General features: G+C 43.5%; 1 protein-coding gene across 1 annotated transcript; it reads left to right on the plus strand.

Annotated features, from left to right (window-relative positions):
- The first annotated feature begins 1,373 nt into the window (after positions 1–1,373).
- LOC129386294 (membrane metallo-endopeptidase-like 1) lies at positions 1,374–16,438 on the plus strand. The gene is made up of 3 exons (XM_055074109.2): positions 1,374–1,601; positions 2,877–3,020; positions 15,921–16,438. Exons 1-3 carry the CDS (start codon positions 1,518–1,520, stop codon positions 16,281–16,283), a joined length of 591 nt encoding a protein of 196 aa, XP_054930084.1. The 5' UTR covers positions 1,374–1,517; the 3' UTR covers positions 16,284–16,438.
- Positions 16,439–24,028: the final 7,590 nt, after the last annotated feature.

Here is a 24,028-nt window from a genome sequence, read left to right on the forward strand (position 1 = left end):
AACCCACGTATCACCCGCAGACGAATAGCCTCGCATATAGCCTCAATGAGACTCTCCCCGACATGTTATCCATTCAAGTCGGTGTCGAGCACAAGACCTGGGATGCATTCCTTCCCTACGTAACCTTTTCCTGCAACATGGCCGGGCAAGAAACAACGCAGACTATGCCATTCAAGGCGGTTTACGGAAGGACTCCGACGACGACTCCTGATGCGATGCTGCCGCACGTTACCGAAGAATAGAATCTCGATGTCAACTCCTATTTGCAGGGTGCCAAAGAAGCACGACAACTTACTCACCTTTCCATCAAGAGCGAGGAAGTGACGGACAGCCAACACAATGGACTTCAACGACACTACGTGGAATACCATCCCGGCGACCATGCTTGGACTTAGGCCCCGATACGACTACGAGTAGTTAAACTTCTTTGCGATTTTATTTCGGGCCCTGCTAAATAATCTAACGTATATGGCATCCTGAAATCTCAGATCGTGCCAGACGGCATATAGCAGTAGCAGCAGCGCTGTGCACTTCATGACGTCGCCCACGTCTTGCGTCTTAAGCCGTTCTAGCCCCACTGATGAACTTCTAGGCATTGTTTCTTTGGTGCTCTATTGATGCTTTTTCTTTACTTCGGGTACTTTTGTTTTTCGCTCATGTGTCTGTGTGCAGTCATCTGTGATGTACCAGCGGATTTTCGTAATGTTGGCGAAGGTTATGAAAACCTCCCGCAGCATGTAGCACAAACATTCTCATTGAGCCGAAGGGTCGAAGGCACTGCCGCATACTTGCGACAGAAACTGGGTATTCAAAAGAGTGTTGAAATCTTACTAATCAATTTTATATCCCGCTACATCGGGTACATTCAAATTTCTAAAAAGAGGCACTCAGTTTTGAAAGCACATCAACATTGAAAGAATACTGAAAGTGACACTAGATTGTAAAAACACGCTCTAAAGTACAATGTTGCCCCATTTTACTAGAAGAATGCCCTTTTATACATTTATGCAATAGAATAACTGTAATGCCAATGTAATCGATGCATATGTTGTGAACACAAATCTCGTAAATGGTGTCATTTTCATTATTTATTCCAAATAGGTATATCCTACAAGTTCACCCGCTGCCGTTTTTAAATTACGACAGGTGCCACAAAGAAATATTTTAATTGTAAGTGAATTTTTAGCCTTTAGCCGAAAACCAATTTCGATTGTACAAATAATGTCCGCTTCTTCATGCAACTTAAGTCAAGGAATCTTATTGTGCTACATGCGAGAGTAAATTTTGAAAGATTACGGTAACGCATCAAAAAGAACAATTTATACGTCTTCCTCGTCTTTCTTACTGGTGAGCCACCTCTTGCCACAGCGAACTTTCCGGATTTGCCCACTGACCGGTTCTTCAAAGCTTGGCGTGAGGCCACAGCCGCCGCCATTCATCAAGCCTGGGCTGACACAACGTTGCTCTTGCATTCGGCGACCGAGGTGACCGCGCATTACAGGGCCGACATTAATACGATGGTCATCCCGGCACCGATTCTGCTTCCCAACACCTTTCTCCCCGAAGGTCCAGCCGCCTTCAACTACGGTAGCATTGGCACGGTGAGAACACGCGTTGGTACGATTTGATGTCGGATATTGCGTGAGTCCTGCGTAGAAAAAACAGATTATGTTGGGTAAAATGTCCGATGCCTAGTGTGATACATCACGTTTGCAAACGCGGAAGATTTGGCGCGGTTTCTGAACTTTCCGCGCGGCTTTAGCAGAGCTCAAGTGTACCATAAGCCAAAGGCGAAATAAATTATCCGGAATAACAAAACCAAAAATCAGCCATTTCACTCTGTGAAGGTGATTGACCAGCCAAGCTGTTTAGCATACGACAGAAAGGTCACACAGAATTTTTAACGTAGCTGCAGACTCATTTACCGTATTCTATATATAAATTCGCGTTGACGACGGGATCGCCGCCCCGAGAAGCCAGAGGAAAATAGAGACGCGAGTCGTTTCGACGGGGCCACCACAACGGGAGACAGGAAGGAAATGGAAAGAGATATGTATGCGCTTACAACACCGACAAAAGAGGGCGGTGCGAACGTATACATGGCCGACGTGGGTACAGTTGTAATATGTGCTCGTATCAGCTGAATATCTGATACGGGTTACAGTTGGACCCAAGGAATTTAACCGATTTTTGCAAGTTGGTGAATGGCTTTAAACCAGCTTCACTTCCGCCGCCGGCCGGCGCGGTAATACAGTATCTTAAGGATCGGCGCATGGTTTTGACCTCCGAAGATCAGTCCGCTAGAAACTAGCCATATACAACTTTGCTGTAAAAAAAGAAGTGAGGAAGGACAAATAGATATGACAATATTTTTCAGCCTTTAATCTTATCAGTAGCTGCAAGTGCGGCTTTATCACTTCGAATGATAGTGATCCCCGATTAGAGGGTCTTGCGCTAGAAAGAGCAGAGGTACTGTGCATTAAACGCCCGCAGAATACGTGCCAACATTATGGTCTCCATGCGGCTGATAAAAGAATTTCAAACAGTGAAGTGCTCAACTCTTTCGTGACTAGCGATCATTCCGGAGTCTTGGTGGCAGTGTTCCAAGTTCTAGATTTCATGCACTGGACAATGTTCAAACTCAGGTATTTCCTTGATACCGCATTTCCAGCACTGTCAACAGGCATCAGGCTAGCAGACAGTGCTGCCGCAACATACGGCGACTAATTGCTTTTTTAAATATTTGGCCTGGCAGCCACGTACCTGCTGTTCTCTATATGGGTGTGACGAGCGGCACGTAGATGTCATAGCTATTGTTCAGAGTTCAAAAGTGTTCACCATTGCTTAAGTTCTCTTTGTTGGTGCATTTGTGCCAGATTATTGCTCACGAGATGATGCATGGCTACGACGTCGTAGGATCACAGTATGATGAGAACGCCAAGGAGAGGCATTGGCTGTCACCTGAATCGGCCAACCACTACGTGAACAGGACGCTGTGCTTGCGGCACTTGCACAAGCACGTAAGTGAACTCTCTCGCAACGCTGGCGGGAATATCATCGCAATAAGCACTTGTAGTGAACAGACTCGTAGTCGAAGCTTGTTTTCAGAAGCAGCCTAGTATTCCTGACAAATACCATGCTGCAATCTAACCTCCGATGTAACGTGAGAAAAACCTCCCCACTGTGTTGAAACGCTAGGCCTTTTTGATGGGATCCTTGCGCCTTATATAAGTCACACCGAAGTGAGAATAAATTTCTTTGTAACCTCGGTTGCCATTCAAATTTCAACTTATGGCAAAATCCTAAAGCCTTCATATAAGTACACTGCATCAAACTATTTTCTCAGTAAATTTTGTGCATCATTTGGTTCATTTTTTAGCCATAGGTCTGTAGAGCTAACCTGACCAGCTAAGCACTGCTCATAAGTAGTCCAGCATTAGCTCCTGGATTTATTGACGCTCGGTTACGTGCGCTGGATATGTGGCACGTTAAGGCGTGGGACCTCTAACTACATCCTTAATAGCTGATTTAGGTTAAGGTCGATTATTAATACAAAGGCATTATATAGCCCAACAGGCGGAAAATTCGGCCTAGTTGCAGTAGTTGGCGTGACCATAGATGGCCGAAAATGCCATCGAACCCTCGACCTTTGGCGGGAGTCAAACCCACGACTATTTGTGTTAATGAAGGCGAAGTTGAATAAAACATATGTAATTAGGATCAAGTTAATTAAGGCACTCGAATCCAAGGCTATTGGTAGGAGTCGAACCCATGAGCTTGCGTTGTGGCATAATGTCTAAGAATCGAACGGTTGTGGCAATGCTCACGCGTTCATCGACGTAGCAATAACTAAGTGCCCCTTGAACTTTAGTTATAGTATGCGTTGGCTGGTTGAGCGATCTTCATCCTATGTGTTCAAGGACTCAGTGGCACTGAGGCCACAGAATGCCGGAGTTTCATCTTACGGCAAAGCCAGCCGAGCTATGACAGCTTACCTTTAGAGCACACCCGCCGCGATACCTAGAGGCTGCGCTGCTGAACTATATGTAGTTACAACGCGATAAGAACCCCAGATGCAAGAAAGGTGCACAAAGACGAGCTCTGCTCACGACTGTTTATTGGAAGGATAGAATCGTACATATATATCCTCCTGTGACGCATGCACTTGCCAACCAAAAAAGGAACAGGCACACGCACATGAAATGCGGTTGCGCAAGAAGTCCAATTCGGCATCAAGTCATAGAAGGCTCACTTATAACCGCTATGTGTATTTTTCTTTGGCTAAGTGCGAAATACGGTAAGTTGCAAGGCAAGAAAGTGTTTCTTGTTCACGACAAGTTGCACATCGCGAGTTACGTGCTTGTCTGTGAATAGACAAAACATGAACGCCGGATAATTTCAAGATCCCCCCAAGCGCCTCTCCCATGACCTGTTCAGGACAAGCAAGTCAGGCTTTTAAACATAAGTGCTCGGAGTATTGTCAGCAAGACCACCTTTCTTGAAGCAGCTCTCCTTGCTTATTCCCCACACATCATCGTCATTACTGAAACTTGGCTCCACAATTCAATTAGCATTGACGATCTTATTCCTCCAGCATTCAAAATGTTTCGTAAAGATAGGCAAAGCAGCGGCGGAGGACTCGCTGTCGTCATCAAATCGGACATAGAAGCAATTCTTCTTCCAGGCCTAAATGATCTTGAATGTTTGTTCTGAAAGGTTAACCTATTTGGACATGTGTTCCTGTTGTATGTGGTATGCAGACCACCAGAGTCGACGCCGGATCTGCTGGTTAAGCTAAGCGATCATATGATACATTACAGCAAATATAAGTTGATTGTGGTTGGGGATTTCAAGCTTTCAAGCCTTGATTGGAACCGCTTGCTATCAGGTGCCGATTCTGTCAACGATGCCAATACTATGTTTGATATCACGCTTCATAATAACCTCGCTCAGATTTTCAGTGTACCTACAAGTTTAGGCAACTCTTCTTCTATTCTTGAATAGGTTTTTCTTCAACGCTGCCTCGACGACTGTGAAGTGTCTGTATATTCCGACCTATCCTATCATAAAGTTGTGTCTGTTTGCTTTGCACTCGCTCCCAAATGTAACACTAATACTCCAGTTGTTAAAAAAAGTGAAGGATTTTTAGCGTGGCGGTGATGGTGCCAGTTTAGACTACTTGGATTCCCAGTCTGCCGACTTCTCTGATTATGATGCTGCTGTTCTTTGGAGCAAGTTTTGGAATGCGTGCTACTTTTGCTTACGTAATCTTGTACCTGATAAGACAATGAAAATGGCCAGATATACACCATGGATGAAGAGGCATATAATACATTTAAAACGGTAGACTAAACGCCTGTGAAGGAAAAGAACAGGAACTCATGCTTTCAGTGAAGCTCGCGCATCACTTTCCGATGCCATTAACCGCCACAAGTATTTCAATTTTAACACGACCCTCCCGAACTACATTTCTGAGGATCCTCAGGGCTTCTGGTACTTTACCAAAGGAAGTAAAACGCATGTACAACAAATATCTTATAACGGTCCCGTAATGAATTATCACAAGACTATTGCGCCGCATTTTAAACACTACTTTCCCAGTGTTTTTTCCACACCTTCTGGACAGTTATTTCAAGATTTTCCTCTCATAGCTTCAATTCGACCGATTTGATTACACATGAAGGCGTACTTAACAAGCTGCTTAGACTAAAAGTTAAATCTTCACCGCGACCTGATGGCAGTCCAGGCGCATTCCTTCGGCGTTTCGCTGAAGCCCTGGGCAAGTTCCTTGTCGTTATATTTCAAGCTTCTATTAAAACTGCATGCATACCTGACTATTAGAAGATGGCATGTGTTGTTCCTGTCCTGAAGAAAGGTGACACGCTTCCTTTCATCAACTACCACCCCATATCTTTATTGCGTTCTTGTTCTAAGTTCCTAGAGCACATTCTAGGCAACATAATTTCAAAATTTCTTCAGGAAAATAATATTTTCTCGCAACACCAGCATGGTTTAGGAAAGGGTTTCCGGCAGTTACACAATTAGACGCCTTATTTCACTTTCCTGTGTCCTTCATTGACAGGGCCGGCCAGCTAGACCTATTCTTCTTGGATTTCAGCAAGGCTCACGACCTTGTACCGCATGAAAAATTAATTGAAAAACTTCTAATTATGAAACTGGCCGATTATCTTATTGTCTGAGTTTCAACGTATTTAAGCCACCGTAACCAATATGTATCCATAAACGCTGAGGAATCTGGTGCCCTTCCTGTCACATCAGGCGCCCGTCAGGGTAGTGTGCTTGCGCCTCTGCTATTTCTGATATACTGTAACGACACTGTCGATGTGATTAACCAACCTGTGGAGATTCACATGTATGCGGATGAGTGCATCATCTTCAATGAGATCCAGTCAGCTGGTGATCAGGTTGCACTAAACACGGCCCTTAACAAAATCCGCACTTAGTTCAATAGATGGGGTATGAAACTAAACTTAGAAAAGACAGTTCTACTACGCGTTACTAGAAAACTCTATCCATTTAAATTATCTTTTTCTCTGGCTTCGGGACTTATTACAAAAGTAAACGAATATAAGTACCTTGGTGTGACACTAACAAGCAACTTAAGCTGGAACACGCACATTTTATTTATGTTTTATTTATTTATTTATTATTTACAGATACTGCTGTCTCAAACATGAGACATAGCAGGAGTGCGTACACCAGACACTAGATCAAAACAACATACAATGAATTTGAAACGTAATTAAAAAATGTGGGTAAACAATTCTTTCAAAAACTGTTCGTTAGGTTTTTCCCGCAAGGAACCAGCTAGATTGTTCCCAATTTCAACAGTGCTTGGAAAAACCGAATACTTAAAACAATTTACAAAAGACTGGAAAGGAACAATATTAAGTGGGTTTACACGGCGCATTGCACGCCCAGTGGGATGACTGAAGGAAATCGGGGCATGAATGCAACTTTGGCCGTGTACAATCTTAGGTAGCTAAGTGATACGTTCAAGTGTGCGTCGATGAGCCAAGGGTTCTATTGATAATGCGCATGCATGAGATGAGGGAGAAAAGTTGCGGTCATATCGGCGAAAAATGAGCCGTATTGCTTTCTTTTGTATGGCTTCAAGCTTACTAATGTCCAGTGCAGTGAATGGTGCCCATACGACTGAGTCGTACTCTAGTAATGGTCTGACGAGGGATTTATAAGCTGTTAATTTGCAGTCCTTAGTTGAGCATTTCAGGGTTCGCTTTAAATATCCCAGTTTCCAAAGTGCCCTAGCGCATATTGTTTCAATATGAAGGTGTCATTTTAAGTTTTGAGTGAAGGTAACTCCAAAATATTTGAAGGTATTCACAGAATTTAGGTAGTGCCCATTGCAACTATAACTGAAATTTAACGGCTGCTTTTTATTAGTGAAAGTCATTTGTACAGTTTTTTTAGTAATTAATACTCATTTGGCATGCGTTGCTTCAACCACAAAAGGACGAAAATACATTGTTAAGAACCTCTTGATCTCGTCTGTTAGTTACTCTGGTATAGAGCACGCAGTCGTCAGCGTACAATCGCAGTTGCACTGGTGTGTCCCTAATGACCTGTGCGACATGATTAATATAAATAATGAACAGCAGGGGCCCATGGACTGAGCCTTGCGGTATCCCGGAAGTGATTGTGGCCGACGATGACTGCGCGTGATTAAAGGTAACATACTGAGATCCTAAATGTAGCCAATCAGCCATCCAGCCGAGTATTTTGTCATCTTTAATAATTTTACTGAGCCTAAGAAGGAGTTGTCTGTGGCACACTATATCAAACGCTTCTATCTATGAATCTATGAATATATCATCAACCTGACCTCGATTATTTAGAGCCGAAGCGATGTCATTAGCGAATTTAATGAGTTGAGTAGTTGTAGAAAAACCATAGCGGAAACCGTGTTGATTCTGCGACGATATATTATTAGTATTTAAATACTGAAGGACATGCTTGTGAATTATGTGCTCTAAGAGTTTGCAACAAGTACTTGTTAACGAGATAGGCCTGTAGATGGAAATTAGTTGCTCATTACCCGATTTGAACACAGGAATTACATTGGTGATTTTCCAAATGGCCGGTGCAGTATAAATCTCTAATGATTTACAAAAAATTATGGTTAGGTAATGATCATTCCATTCTGCATAGCGCTTCAAAAACGTGTTTGGTATACCATCCGGTCCGGCATCCTTAGTAATGTCGATGTTCAAGAGAATGTTATAAATACCGGTATAGCTAATTTCAATTCTTGGAAACGGAGCCATTTCCTGGATAATACCAATGTCGAGGGTGGTATCATTGTCATTTCCAAACACAGATTTGAAATAGCCATTAAGCGCCTCCGAGATTGTCGAAGGGTCCGAACAGGACACATCATTTATTACGAAGGATCACTGGCAGGAGCTAGCAGGATTGATGGGTTTCCAATACTTAAGTGGATTATTTTTCATAAAAGAGGATAATGTGGTATTGAAATAGAACTTTCTAGCTTCACTCATTTTGGCTTTTAGTTCAGATTTAAGTAATATATTTAGGGACTCCCCGTCATTATTGTGTGCATTCCGTCGTTCTCGCAGTCGCTTAATGCGACGTTTGAGTTGTATAATTGGTCGGATATACCGCGGGTGTGTAGCATGGTGTTTTATCCTCTTTTGAGGAACAAATTACGCTGTACACTCATTAACTATACTATAAAATTGGTTAGTCAATATATCAACGCTGTAATGTTCACTAAAAGACACAAAATCATCTAAACATGATGCAAGTTTAGCAATAATAGAAGTGTCGTCAGCACGCTCAAAATTCAGGACAGCTTTAAACGTTCGTCGTAATAGTACACCAGCAACATTTAGATGAACAATAACAGCCTTATGGTCGGAAATTCCGTCCGCAACACGGCACTGATATCCATTCTTTACCAAGTCACCATTGACATAAACAAGATCTAAGACAGAATTTTGGCGCGTTGTATCGACAACAAGCTGCGATAGATCGAAAGCTACTGACATGTCAATTAACGAATCACAAGTTATCCTATCACGGCCAGTTGATGATAACGGATGCCGATCTATAGCGGGTGCATTAAAGTCACCGGTTAGTACCAGTTTAGAACAGTTAAGCATTTGTCGGACAATGTAATCACTGATAGCCGAAAAAATGTCAGGGGCGGAATTTGGGGGACGGTAGATAGCACCGATAATAATAGTTTACACCATATTGATTCAACATTTGGAAATTGAGGTAGTAATGAGAATTCAATACGACTTTTAATAAAAAGTGCTACTCCGCCACCACAGCTAGAAGGCCTGTCTTTTCTTAGAACCGTGTAACCAGGAGGAAAGAACTCATAATGAAGAATGGATTCGTATAGCCAAGTCTCAGTCACACGTATAATTGATGGAATATGACATTCAATTTGCCAGTTAAAGTTTTCAATTTTATTAATGAGGCTACGTGCATTTTAATTCAAAATTCATTCAAATTCATACTTGCTCCTCTGACTTACGTAAACTCTGCTTGTTGCGCCATAAACTAAAAGATACATCAATCCAGGTTAATAAACCAGCATACAAAATCTTTATAAGGCCTAAATTAGAATATGCCTGCATTGTCTGGGACCCACATACCACCACTAACATAAAAGCACTTGAGAAAATCCAAGGAAAAGCGGTTCGTTAATTTTTTCGCAATACAGTCAAACCGTTTTCGTCTCAGCACTAATGCAACCGAATTTCATCCCAGCCCTGCAGTCCTGCCGCAAATTTTTTCGTTTGAAGTTTTTTTTATTTCTTAATTAACCAGAAACTTGAACTAAATTCCTCACTGCACATAGTATTATTGACAACTATAGACAAACCCGACATTTCCATCACCTTTCTCTTGCCCCGTACTTTGCTAAGACTAATTTATTTCAGCATTCTTTCCACACACAAGCACTGATTTGAACTCCTTGCCGGCTGACTGTGTGGATTGTATTGATCTTATCAGGGACCAAGTTGTTTTTTTCTATTGTTTTTCTACTGCTCGTTTTAGGGAATTTGGATGGTACAATTTAACACTGTTATATTTTTTTATTTCACTCCTGATTGGGCCTCATGGCCTGCAGAATGTCATAAATAAATAAAATAAAATAAATAATAAATAAAATGATGACTGCACTCATCCGCGATACAGCACGCTTTAGATCTGCCATCGAGTGTTCCGACTCATCTTTGTAATTTCCACATCATCAATCCCGCCTTTTACATGCCCACCCCTCATGTAATGTCCTATTTTGGAACCTTGAGGTATTAATAAATAATAATAAATAATGATGAAGGCCTCAAGTACATGCCTAGAAGCAATGTTACCGCTCCTGCCCAGAATGGTAGTCTCAGAACATCGAACGTCACACCCACACGCGGTAACATGAGCCACCATATGTGAGACCTCATCCTCCTTATTCTTTATTTCCTGCGTATGTTCCCTTAACCGGCCATTCACGCAACTCTCGGTTTTGCCAATGTAGATCTGCCCACAAGGATGCAAGAGAATTGCATTTACAACCTTTCTGGAGCACTTAACAAAGGGCTTTAAATGCCTCGTGCGGAAGCCCCGCCTGCTCTCACGGCAAACTCGAGAGCCCAGCTTTGAAAGCTTGTTGGGCGCAGAAAAAACCAAAGGAATGTCATAGATTCAAGAAAGGGGCTGACAGATAGAATAGCACACTGTGGTATAAAGTTTATAAACAGGGATAAGTTGCCTCAGAAAGGCTGGCCAACGTTTCGACAGGAGGACCTATCTTCGTCAAAGGCCACCTCGTCATCCTCGGCAGGTTGGTTTTAAAGGTTTAGTGCAGTGACGTCACGTGCGGTTGTTGTCGGTGGCGGTTGGTTATAAAGGGAGAGACATTCAGTGATAATTAGCGCTGTCGCCTGACGCCTGTAAGCGTGGGACCCAAGACGAGGGGACAAGAGCGGGAGAACGGCGGGAAGGCGGGTACGAAAGAAAAGAAAGGAGAGAAAATACGGGGGAGGGGGCACCAAGAAAAAAAAAACAATCAAAAAAAGATGGAGGGTATAGGAGAGCGTTGGACAAGCGAGAGGTTATAGAGCATTCAGGGGTGTCGTTAGCGGCAAGGTCTTGTGGCTTTAGAAGAGCCGGTCAGGCGGTCAGTGCGCGAGTACCAGAAAAGACCACCCAAAAAAAAAAAAAAACATGAGTTGAAAGAGTGACTTTAGTAGCATAAGAGCAATGCGTCGAGTAAAATTGAAGTAGTTAGGATGGCGACAAGGAGCATGGGGTACAATGTATGGGGTTACTGGAAGTCAACGGCATGGTCCTTCAAGGGACGTTAGCCCCAGTAGCTCAGCGTAGGTGTCACTACGGCGGTATACAGAAATGGCGATACCCTGTGTGGCTGAGGCACCAAAAAAGGTGTACTGACGTCTGGGACTTTGCAATGTGTTGGTGAGGGTGTTCCAAATATCAATAATTAAAAACTGACAAAAAACAAGAGAGGGGGGAACCGAAATGGGAATAACAAATAGGAGGGTGACGTGCGCAGAAGGGGACGGGGGAAGGTGTACATGAGAAAAGGGGGTCGTACAATTGATATAAACGTAAAAACAAGAAAGGGTGTATTAAATTGAGTAGTAGGCATGAAAAAAAGTTTCGAAATCGATGTATAAGTGAGATTAAGAATTAAGGTTAGCTAGTGGCATAATGTGTTTTGTGCCTTGGTTGACGATATGAGAATTTCAGATTTAAGTTACCGCTTTTAAAGATTCTAAGTTGCCACGTGCCAAATTAATTCTCGTCAGGTGTAGGCAATTACACCTGTGTATGAGGTATGATGCCGTATATTTCCTTTCGCGAGGACAATGAAAATTTGTTTGTTTTATATAGAGCCTTGCTTTGTAGAATATATGACCATGTTCATCAAAGTCGCTGGATACTGCTTTAGGTAAATTGTGTTTTCTGTCCGCGCGGTGACCGTTGGGTCTTGTATGAAGGCCGCCTTTGCCGAAGGTGGGTCCTCCTATGGAAACGTTGGCCGGCCTTTCTGAGGCGCCTTATCTCTGTTTATAACCTTTATACCAAAGGAATATCATGACAGTTAGAAACTTTTTAAGGTTGCGTGACACGTTGTGCACGTAGCGTATAACCTCCGGTCCCACCTTTGGTCATTGTACCTCTGCTCTTGTCCTTAGTGCTCAAAGCTTTAATTTTTGCTGAAGAGACTATACTATGGCACTGACGATCGTCAAAAGGAAACCGGCTGCCAAAAAGCATCCAACTTGATCCCTTCGAAGGCGACGGCCTTTGCACATCAACTTGCACATCAAAGGTGAACGCCTTTGACGTGTATGTGCCTGTTCCTTTTTTGCTGGGTATACACATGCGTGAGCGGAGGATATATAAGTACGATTCTATTCTTCCATTAAAGGGTTGTGAGTAGCGCTTGTTTTGGTCCACCTTTCTTGTCTCTGTGGTTTTTACCACGCTAAGTTACTACTTCAAATATGGAACACCCCCCCTCCCCCCCTCCACCTAGCCGAACAATCCCCTCTTCCACTACTAGAAGTCACTAGAAGTAACTGGTTCAATTCTGTCCGCATTGGCCTGACTTTAATGGGGGCGTAATGCGAAAACTCCCTTGTACTTTTAGTTAGGGGCAAGTAAGCTAACCGCAGAGGGTCTGAAATATTACCGAGTTCCTCATTACGAGGCACCTATTATCATATCAAGTTTTAGGTTCGTATAACATCATAACTTATAATGAAATTTCGAGTGTGTTAAGCAGAATTCGGACCGTACTGTGCCATCAGCGGTAGTTTCATGTAATTTCATTCTGTTTCATATATTACCCTAAAGACCCGTGTTAAAGAAAGCTTTTGCAATACAGGGCTTGTAAACTTGCACTAGAGCCCGCAGGGGGTGCCCCGCATGCCCTTTGAGAAGGCAACCGTAGCTCCCGTCAAATACAGTGCTAGACGCAACATCACGCGAACTCAAGAACGAAGAATACGGCTTCTGCACGTCAAAGACTATGGCTGGCGCATGTACAAAATTTTTAAACTTTTTTTAAGTATATCGTGCACGACTCGCTGGGAACTGGGAATACAGCGATGTGCAAAGTACACAAAACGCAGACCTTCCGCTGATTCCGCTCCTTTGTTGTACATGACACTTTAGGCCACGTCTATAAGTTTAACTCCAAACCACGGACGCGTGATTGACAAACGCCCCAGCGTCTGTTTCACGGGAGTTGCCCCGCAATCCTATCTCAAGAAGCTGGTGAATGGAACAGACCCCACGTTGCTCGATTGAAATATAGCCGCACACTTTGGTTTCTTAAGGGCAATAAAACTTTATAGTTCTGCAATCTGTGGTCAAAAAGGAACTTACAGAAACATTTACTGGAGGTTATATATGTTTAGATGCAGACCATCTGGCATTCTGTAACATACACCCAAACTACGGCGCACTAGCGTTTTTGTTTTCCGCCCACATAGATATCCAACTGCTCCACCCCGAAGCTTAACCCGAAACGTCACTCTCAGCAGCAAATCTCTATAGCCACTAAATTACCGATACGATATTGAAACATTTGCCACCCGCCATATTCTACTTCGTATGCAGCCGTGTCACGGTCCTAAAACGGTGCTTTAGATATGCTAGTCAACAGTGCTGAAACGGCTATTACCCGCGTATTCCCAGACTATCATCGACTCCAAGCTGTTCCTCCACTCCTCTGAGTTCAGCATAGAGCTTGCCCTTAAATGACCAAGGTGCTACTCTTCTCAAGAATTGCCACGGTAAACACTTCAACTACCATCAACCTTGCTGACGGAGGTAGAAAGCAAGACAAATGTTTACAAATGCAGACGCAGCTGCGTACCGAAGTTATTACTGTGAACGCGCTGACAGAAATGCATCTACAAAATTTAGTGAAGCCACCTATTATGGTCTATTTTGTGTGAGAACGGTGTAACAAAATGGCTTGGTCAAAAAAACATGGATACTTAGGCATGCTAATTAAACAAAGTATGAAGTGGCAGATGGCAAGTTTGAAGCAGGAAAGGAGCATTTCCAAATTAGCGCCACACGGGAAACAAGAAACATGATGCTGGGAGCAACTTATTTATGGATATGTAGCTATAGCAGTGATCAAAGTAAGGAATTGATCGATTGCCCTTAAGCTATACCCATGAGATAAGCAAATTCGGGTAAATGAATTCAATAAAAAACATGAAGGCGCACATGGATGATTCAAATTGATATGCTAATTGCAATGCTTCTCTAGTGCTGCATCAGTCTAATGAACCAAACCTTAATGATTAAAAGAGAGGATAAGCGAGGTCCACGGTAGGATAACCGAGACAGGCAAGATGAGTGAAGCCCAATAAATTTAGGCGAATAGCGAGGGCGAATGAGAAAACAGATTAAGAACCGGAAAAAAAGTTTTCACTTGTTCTGTCTGGCACGCATAATCAACGTGCACACGTCTTGTCAGTTGGGGAATTTTCGCGGTTGTTGTTCGTCGCATGACAGACACGCAAAGTGGTGATGTCACAAAAAATCTTTTACCCATCGCAGAGAACCAGTGGTGCAAATGAAATAGAAACAAATAGAGTTAGCTGTACCTTAGAGCACCCCTAATCCAATTCAGGTTCTGTGTATCGGTAGGCAGAAGTTTTCGGCGTCTTAAGAATAGCGCGATAAGTGCTCAATAGGAAATTACAAGTTGCTCGTACTTGTTTATTTGAATTCTCAGCGAAATAGAATCACTTGTAATACCACAAAAGACGACAGGCACGGCGAAAGTCTGTTGAGCCAGACAGTGCCTGGGCTGCGAATTTGTTCTCGTAACTTTCCCTGATATGAACGGAGTTTCGCTAAATTATTTGCTCTCGTTATCTTAACTTACCTAACTGAAATGTCACTGTGAGTTTTTTTTTTTTTTTTTTTTTTTTTGCTGTCAGTGCAAGGCAATGCACGAAGACGCTCTGGCAAGCATTAGAAGGCAAAACTTCGTTGAACTTCAGGAAAACCTGAAAGTTCTCACGTGTGCATAGTTGGCCAAGGCCCTAACACAATATTCATGACTATAACGTTACAATCAAAACACTGCCCTTCAGCACTCTTTTCTTGTAAATCCTTGCTTGGAATCATAACCTGTAGTTATTACTGCTGTTTTAGTGATATAAGTTGAACGCTATAGTGCGTCTTTTTTGCTGCAACTGGACGGTTATACTCGTGGACAATATTTTGTGGCAACGAAAGGAAAAGTTTGGGGGCTTGCCTTTTGCACCCACGTTAGCGTGCCTTGAAGTCCGAAAGTGTTTGAGAGCGCATTAACTATCTGCAGATACTGCAGATACTGCAATGAGCAGATACAGATCCGCATAGTTTCCGCTCTCGGCGCGGTTCCGCATGTACCCCAGAGATAGAAGAGAAAAACAGAAAAATAAGTCATGTTTAGCGCTAACTTGTCTATATTGTCTTATTTTGTTGTTGTAAAGGAGGTGTGTGCTTTCTCTTGCGCAGCTTAAAATATCGCGGATTAAAACACGCGACTTTCTTCAGCAACTCTCAGTGCTATGCGCGCTATTCCGCCGTAGCTTTTCCTTTATTGCGACAAAAAGGTGCCCGCGAGTACGCAGCTGAAACGCAGAAATTATTTATTTGGATAATTCATTACCAAGAAGCAACACAAGCATGGCTCAGTGCCTACGTGCTGAAATGCCACAAAGGTATTGCCATCAATACCATGATGGTAGGACTTCATACTAAACGCACTGCTAGTACCAGAACTTGTATCTGATCAGTGATGCAAATTATAACGGTGTAAATGAAAGGGCTGATGGCCAACTGTACGACTGCGCATCTCGCAGGTTCTCCAGCCAAGGCAAGAAGTTCTAAACGACACTGTAGACTCGGAAAACCTCGCTGACTTAGGGGGAACAACGATGGCATACTCCGCTTTTAGGATGCTGCCTCCCTCAAAGAGGGACACCATGCTGCCAGGCGTTGCCATGACAGCGAACCAGATATTCTTCGTCGGTCATTGCACACCGTGGTGTGAAATTGAGCTCAATAATACCTCACCGCCCTGGCTCTCGGGCCACGATCGCTACCCACCTGGCCGCTCCCGGTGCATCGTGCCACTCATGAACATGCCCGAGTTCTCGGATGCATTCAACTGCAAGCTGGGGTCGTACATGAACCCGCCAAACAAGTGCAAGTTCTGGACATGAAAGTAGGAAGTATAATGTAATAAAATTCCTGCTTCACTCGACAATCTAACAGATAAGCCTACCATCCCAGTTTTTCTGGCCCTCTACGCGTGAACTCGCTTGTGTGTGTGCTTCTTGCTGCATATGCGTTCGAAATAATATATTATTTCTTCAACGCTGTGTGGTGCTGATACCTATAGTCCACTAGTAGTCTAAACGCAGTCGATGATTTCATGTATTTTTTAAAAGTCCTCTTGCAAGCGTATGTCATAATATTTTCTCGCTAGTTTAAAAAGAAGTGTAAGAACGCCATCGGCTCGGGGTCTGGGATATCGAAAAATATCTCATCTACGCGAAATGTGTGCATATTCTCATGTACCAAAGCGTGTTGCAGGAAATTCACGGAAACAAACATGCAAAGTAGAAATGTGATAACCCCCCAAAAATTGACCGACGATTCTGATACTCCGTAATGCAAATGTTGAACGCAGATGTTCGTGTTTTAATTTGCGATATATTGCGGCAAAGAATAAGATACTGATCAACAGGGTCCTGTCGGCGACGGAGATGAGCATCTGTTCGGGCAACTCGTTCAGCAGCAGAAGCAGACGAATAATTTCCATCGGTTGCGTCATTAATGCTCCAGAAAGAACTCGTAAACACTGGAATGCGCGGCGCGCGCGGTACGCATTCTGAAGTGGCGGCCCAGGGGTGAATCTCTGCATGGCTGCCATTGGCTGTTTTTAAGCAGACGCTCTTTCGACGCTAGCGCCAACGTCCCCTTCAGCTACGGCCCTAGCAGGAGGGCGATACTTCGGCGATATGGCGGTGCACACGATTGTTCCTGTTGTCATGGCAACACGAACAGCAGCAGCATGGTGCCTCCTTACCCTAGCGCTCTTTGTTTTTTCGTTTTGTTTTTATTATTACGACCCGCTCCACCGACTTTCCACACGTCCCCATGCCCAGATTAGCCAGGCAGCGGCACCACACTTTGCTCGGTTTTCAACATGCCGCACGGGACTGATTGTCCACGCCAACCAATATATTGCGAAATGACAACGCATATAAAGCTGCACTGAAATTTACCTTTGGGAGTATCGGAATCGTCTGTGGTTCCTTCCTGTTAATTGCATGTTCTTTAAACACTGCAGAAGCGACGCTGGTCGCTTATGCTCTTATGCATCTCAATATACGTATTGTATCAAACCACATTCTTTGCCTTGCAAGCCTTTGCTTCCCGGGTCGTCTCTGCATATTTTACACATTATGAAGAGATGGAGCTAGGGAACAGCTTAGAACTTATACCACTGCTCCACGTATTGCAATTATTGTTTTTGTGCAAGGTGTCATGTGCTCTAATGTTAACTATGCAAATGGGCCGCATGCTATTTTTTCGTGCATGTGACGACACAGCAAAGCGCCTTCTCTGCCGCTGCTCAGTTTTTCACGCTAACATTGTGCTCTGCAAGCTTTGCTCCATCTCATTAGTTGCTTGCAGCACTGGGAAAGCTGCTCGGCTCATTAGCAAACAGGGCGGCAAAATGCCCCTCAAGATGTGTTCATCTGAGCTGCGTTGTCTGATTAGTGTCTGCTTGCCATCCTGTCAGTACGTGCTGCATGGCTGCGTTGCCGCAATAGATGTATTCGACGCCATAACCATAAGCTTTGTTTACATGCACGCGACAGCCGAGCTTCGCTTCACCTGTACGCATTTTGTCCGTTTACCTTACAGCCTGGATAGTAAGTAGTAAAGCTGAATGATCTCATAAATGTTCACCTACGGTACAGCGTCTACTCGGCGTCTACTTGGCGTTTTCTCGTTACCGCCATCACGTACCATGCTAGAGCGGGGTAGTAAATTATTAATGCATTGGGGAATTAGGCCATTATAGCGCTCTGCATTATCATTGCATCACCAGCGTGATAACTCTCGCGCCATCAGCTAGATAGAAATCAAACTAATTTTTCTGCTTGGCGCTACCTCTGTAGTCCTCGCAGCGTCAAAACAAACAGCTAATCTCTATAGTATCGACCAAAAAATACTTAATGATTTGTATTCAGCTTAAGATGAGTTTAAGCGGTGATTTATTTGTTGTTTACTGAAGAAGAATCAGCAGTAGACATTGCTTCGAGGGAGAATACGGCGACTAGTTTGGTTGAAGCTGTGTGCCTGGATCTCCGTGACCTATTACCTCTCGCTGCAACCTGCATTAATTACCCCAGAACACTTCTTGACAATTTGGTGCAGGTTTGGTCTCGACAGCTAGTTGTTACTATATATTTGCTCTGTCGGGGTGGAGAGCCAGTAACAAGCGCGAATTGGGATAGAAGCGGGTGGTCTAGACAGCATGGGCCACTCCCATGTTGCTGCATAATCACGGTACTATACATGTCAAGCAGAAATAAAACTCTCTGATCCCTCCAATTATTACACAGTAAAGCCTAGAACTATATTATGCTGTGAAAAGATATTTCTTGTGTACAGCTTGCATCTTCAGTGGTGTTTGATGTCACTTGTGAGATATAGTCTGAGTAGCTTGTATGACGGACGCTACTCCGAGGCTACAAAAGGCCTATTGTGCTTCTTGAAGGCAGCTGGACTGTACGAGCACCTGTGGCTCTTAGCAAACATTCCTCTTCAAATGCATTCACACTGACTCTCGATTTGTTGTTTCTCTCATCTTTCCTTTTTTCATCTATCTTTTCCCTATTTCTATGTGTAGGGTAGCCAACTAAGCACAGGCCTTGCCTTTCCCTGTCTTTCGCTCTTCATTTCTATCTCTGTGCGATAGTTGGCTGCATATATTTAGGGCGGTAAAGAAACTGTATGAAATATTGTTTTTTTTTTTTACTGTATGCACTTCTTTCAATAACGAAAGCAATGCTGTAAATGCAAAAGTTGCGTCTGCCATTGAAATCAATCTTAAGATGTTCCGGGTGTTCATGAAATGTTTACATTCCTTAAATAAAGTATGTAATATCCAGTGCGGAATACGAAATTTTGAGGCTCGCTGCTATATTTGCTTCGGGGCAGAAGTGATGCTAACCATGGTGCCAGCAACGACCACGGTGATCAGTTAAGATGTCCAACATTTAGGCTGTTCTTGTGATTGCGTATGGTTCTAAAATTTATTTTTAGATGAAAGGATATTTTGCATCTTGATTTAACATTTGCAACATGTCTTCTTTGTGAAAACGTGCTTCTTTTCCTTGGGTTATTGTTATGTAATTCTTATGGTTTGTTTGGCACATTACTTTCACGTAACCGTGCTGCTAGTCTCAAATTCAATAAATGTTTCACAGGCATGAGTGGGAAAAAAGAGAACTGCTTGTTATAAACCAACAAACATTTTCTTTCAACAAAGATATTTTAAATTGATCTGCACACGAGGCAATAAACATCGGTGAACACCAGAAAGAACATGTACAGTGTATCACACTTATCTAGAGTGTTGAATTGACTGCTATGCTTTCCAAAATCAAAATTCACAGTTTAGTACCACTATGACAGTGCGTATGATCATGCCACAAGCTAAGTCTGTTTGCTACAGGACACACAACTGGAACCTAGCAAGTACCACAAGACAGCAGCTTCGGACACTGGCACAGTCGACAGCTGGCCACGTGACCACAAGTACGACTCAGCCTGCATGATTCTACCTTGAACCGTAAAGTGGAATTGGAGATTTATAGCTTGTGTAATTTTGACAAGCACATTAGCCCTGTTACTGAAAACAATGCAAATGGCTAACTATTTTTCACAGAGGTCACCAATCAAAGAAGGTGACAATAAACCACCAGAGAAAGGCGGAAGTTCAGGCTACTTAGACTATAATACTGCGATCATACTAGCATTAAAGAGGCAGGCATGGACATAAAGAACGACAAAACATGGCACTATGTGTTGTCGTGTCTCTGCCTGCTCTTGTCTTTCTAGCGTTACTCAGGCTCCCAGAATAAAGAGTAGGATTGTGACACTTGATAATGTTCACATACAAAAATTAAGTTTCTGAAAATATCAGGAAGCATAAAAAACTTCACAACTAAAAATACATCTTGTCGCTTTGCTCTCAGGAAACTGTGCTGCAGATTCGTCAAAGCTGTAGATTCGGGTTTTGCGTGCCGAAACCATGAACGAATTCGGCCATCTCCATCTATTCACCATGGCTGGGAGTCGCTGACTTCTTTACAGGTAGCAGAGATCAAAATAAAGGATTTAACAAAGTGAATAAAATAAAGAATATTATTACGAACGATATCAATGAGTTCTGGAAATCGAGCCAAGTAATTTTACTAGGAAATATGAATGCGCACATGGATCGTTGAGTTTCATTGGCTGATCACAACCGTTATCCAGTTCTCTGTCGGTGCAATATAAAGAACTCTGTAGCAGTTAACACCGAGAATACTGGAGGTGCACGCAGAAACGGAGAGGGTAACGGTGGTCCGAGCCAGCGCGGTCAAAGTAGGTAAGCGGGCGTGGAGCGTGGTGCTGGCGTGGACGATTTGCCCGCTTTTCCTGCTTAATTTACGGTGGCTGGTCAAAATCGCGGTGGCCTGCAACCGAATCGCAACAATTCCGCTCAAACGGATCGTAAGTTACGTAGAATCGGTAGAGAAATCTGGCGTGTTTACCGAAATGGCTCGAAAACATTATTCTTTTGCGCCAAATAAAATATTATCCGCCGAGTAACCCGTTATCACCTGCACCATCGAGTAGCCAGTGCTAGAACAATCGCAGACAACCAAGTTTGATTTTTTTTCTGAATGAGGCAGCCTCTGGCTGTTCGAGAAAAATGTAAATCGATGTTCTTCGGATGAGCAATACATTTTTTAGTGCGTACGCGTCACTTCCGGTGGTGACTCGGGTTCTGTGACGTCGCGTGATAGGCACGTGAAACAGATGCGTCATAAAAATTTTTGGCAAACAGCCGAGAGCTAATAGCAAAAAAAAAAAGGTTTACAATCGCATCTAATTATTCATATGGTCCGTATAACAATAAATAATAATTGAGTGCGCGTCACAAAGAACAAGGAAATTTCGCGGTTTTCCTGATATCACGTGAGAGACAGATGAACTGCGGGTGTCTCGAAAATGTTTGACCAATCATGGAGGGTCGTTGCCCGTAATGGATTACCAGCAGGTGGAAATACCTTTATGTTATAGCGCCTTAATTTGATTAAAATGTTAAGGACAGTTGTTAAAAATAATTACAAGGTCCCTTAAGATCTCTCTTAAGAGGCGAACGGCGAAAGCGTACTCTTTGTCCTCTTATGATTCGCCTGTTTATATTTGCCTCTCTCTTTCTCTTTTTTTTTCTAGTCCTTACTGCTCACTACTAAGCATATTAATCATTTGTAATCTATTGTGGTCATTACAAGCTGTCGTTAGACATGTCCGTCATATCATAGTCATCAGTAGTCACTACAAGTTATGTCAGTCATTATTAGTCATTACTAATCATTACTAAGCATTTTAGTCTTTTATATTCAATTGTAGTCGTTACAATTCGTCGTTAGACATAATGGTCATCTAGTAGTCATTAGTAGTCATTACAAGAATTTTCAGTCATTATTAGTGATTACTGGTCATTACTAAGCATTTTTAGTCATTTCTAATCAGTCGTAGTCGTTACAAGTTGTTAGACATATTGGTCATTTCATAGCCATTAGTAGTCGGTACAAGTCATAAGAAATTACTATTCATTACTAGCCGTCCTAGCCATTCACGGCTGTCACTATTAATCAATAATAATAACAGCCAGATTGGTAAAGGTTAATAATGTAACTGTCACTACCAGTCATTTTCCATTCAATCTGTCTTTTATCTGCCTTCATATGGCGGGATGACGCTTCGGCGGACAGTCAGGTGGTCAGATCTTCTAACACAAGCTTCACCATGAGCCTAGAAAGGCTTTCGCCTTAAAAACATTTTCCCATATTAACAATAGTGCAACTATTCGTCGTAAAATGACCCGCCGTGCGTAATCATTTAATGAAATTCCCAGCGACAGAAAGCCCTGTGTATACCATCGACGATAGAAGGCACCATCGTCCTGCTGTACCACTATTTTCTCGTGACTTTCCTTGTTATCCATTGAGTTCTGCCAAAATATTTTCTCTCCCTATGCTAATCTAACTAATCTAAATATCACTGCGGGTTTTTACTGCGACTGGGACATGAGGTGCAATGAGGCTCTGGTGATCTTTAAAGAAAAAAACCTCCTTGGATTTCAAGAACACAACTTTCCCCTCACGTGTGGGCAACGTCTTTCTCTCACGGCGTGACGGTGCATGCGGACTATCCTAGCGGATTAGGCACAATGGGGCCGCGTGGCCAGGCGGCCCCATTTCGGGGCAAAGTCTCGAGATGGGCCTCGTGGTGCTATTGTTTTCACCGGCACTTACGATACTTCCTAATGGGGAATTTGAGCGCAGCAGTACGCTTGTTTTCATTTCGCGATATATTGGCTCGCCCAGACAATCTTACTCGTGCGGCATGTTGCAAATGGAGCGAAGCACGGAGCGTCTGCCTCCCTAATCTGGACATCGCGAGAGCCAGTACGTGGTTGACGCGTCGGCACGATTCCCAGCAGTCGCCTCCCACAGACCTCCCAGAAAACGGGCGTTATCCTGGCGCCATCATGCAGCATCGTAGCCGGACTACGCTTTTTTTCTCACGCGTTCGTTACAGCCTCCTCCCCTTTCCATTCATGATACCACTGCACCGTCCACTCCGCTTTTTTTCCTCGCGTCTGTCATCGCCAACCGCACTCTGCGTTCGCTTTCATCTCTCGCTTGCTTGTTCGCTCAGTTAGGCGGCAGACGCTGACACTCACCGCAGGAACGGGCGCCTAAAACCTGCGCTCTAAAAAAAAAAGAAAGGCGCTCGGATGCACGATGCTGAAAACATTCGTGCCGTGTTCCACGATGACACGCAATCGGTAGCTCAACGTTGCTACACTGCCGGTAACGTGCATAGCATGACGACTACAACTGGTCTTTAGACGAGAAAGCGGCCAGGGCTTTTTCCGGAGCACTGACTGCACCGTGAGTCACGTAGTTGCCGCCTCTCATTGATGGCTAGTAAATTTAACGAAAAATCCTTGCCTTACACTTGGGCGACACCTAAATACATCACGTTGCTGATGAAGTCTTCTTGCAGCATCTGTCCTCACTTACTTGTGGTGGTAAAGCATGCCTGACTTCATGTACTGTTTAAGGCGCGGTTACACAGGGTCGCTATGGCATTGGCAACACGCTCACACCAACGATTGGTCATATAAAGGGGAAAATGAGACATGCACCCAAACCTAGCCAAGTGCTACAAAGCACTTAGCTAGGTTGGCGACTATTACGTCAAACTATTGGCCACATTATCATAGGCGGCCGGAACCGACAAAACCGACGAGCGCGAGTTGTCGTGTCGCGACGAGATTTCTTGTCGACGGCACCGATAAATCCTTTCACCGAACACCATGCGATCGGCCGTTGAACCGGTAACACGACAGCCGCAGCGCCGTCACTTGTATATACAGAGTGACCAAAATTAAGTTTTACGGTGTTCTTAAATTGAGACGTTAGGAGGTACGTGAAGTTCAGCAATGCAAATAAGTTATGTGGCCAGGGGGACACAAAGTAAGATCATAATTATCGCTTTCTGGCAGCCAATTAAGTAAATTTCAATGAGTAACACTTTAGCGAACGCAGGTGGGCATGTTTGTATTGTAAAGTCACATGCCGTCGTGATTCTACACAGCTAC

This window comes from Dermacentor andersoni, chromosome 3 (assembly GCF_023375885.2).
Source record: "Dermacentor andersoni chromosome 3, qqDerAnde1_hic_scaffold, whole genome shotgun sequence".
NCBI lineage: Eukaryota > Metazoa > Arthropoda > Arachnida > Ixodida > Ixodidae > Dermacentor > Dermacentor andersoni.

Excerpts from the sequence above, each read along its gene's own strand:
- LOC129386294 (XM_055074109.2), top strand. The coding sequence starts at position 1,518 with ATGGTCATCCCGGCACCGATTCTGCTTCCCAACACCTTTCTCCCCGAA. Across the intron at positions 1,602-2,876 it reads ACTACGGTAGCATTGGCACG|ATTATTGCTCACGAGATGAT; the intron begins GTGAGAACACGC and ends CATTTGTGCCAG. Across the intron at positions 3,021-15,920 it reads TGCGGCACTTGCACAAGCAC|GTTCTCCAGCCAAGGCAAGA; the intron begins GTAAGTGAACTC and ends CGCATCTCGCAG.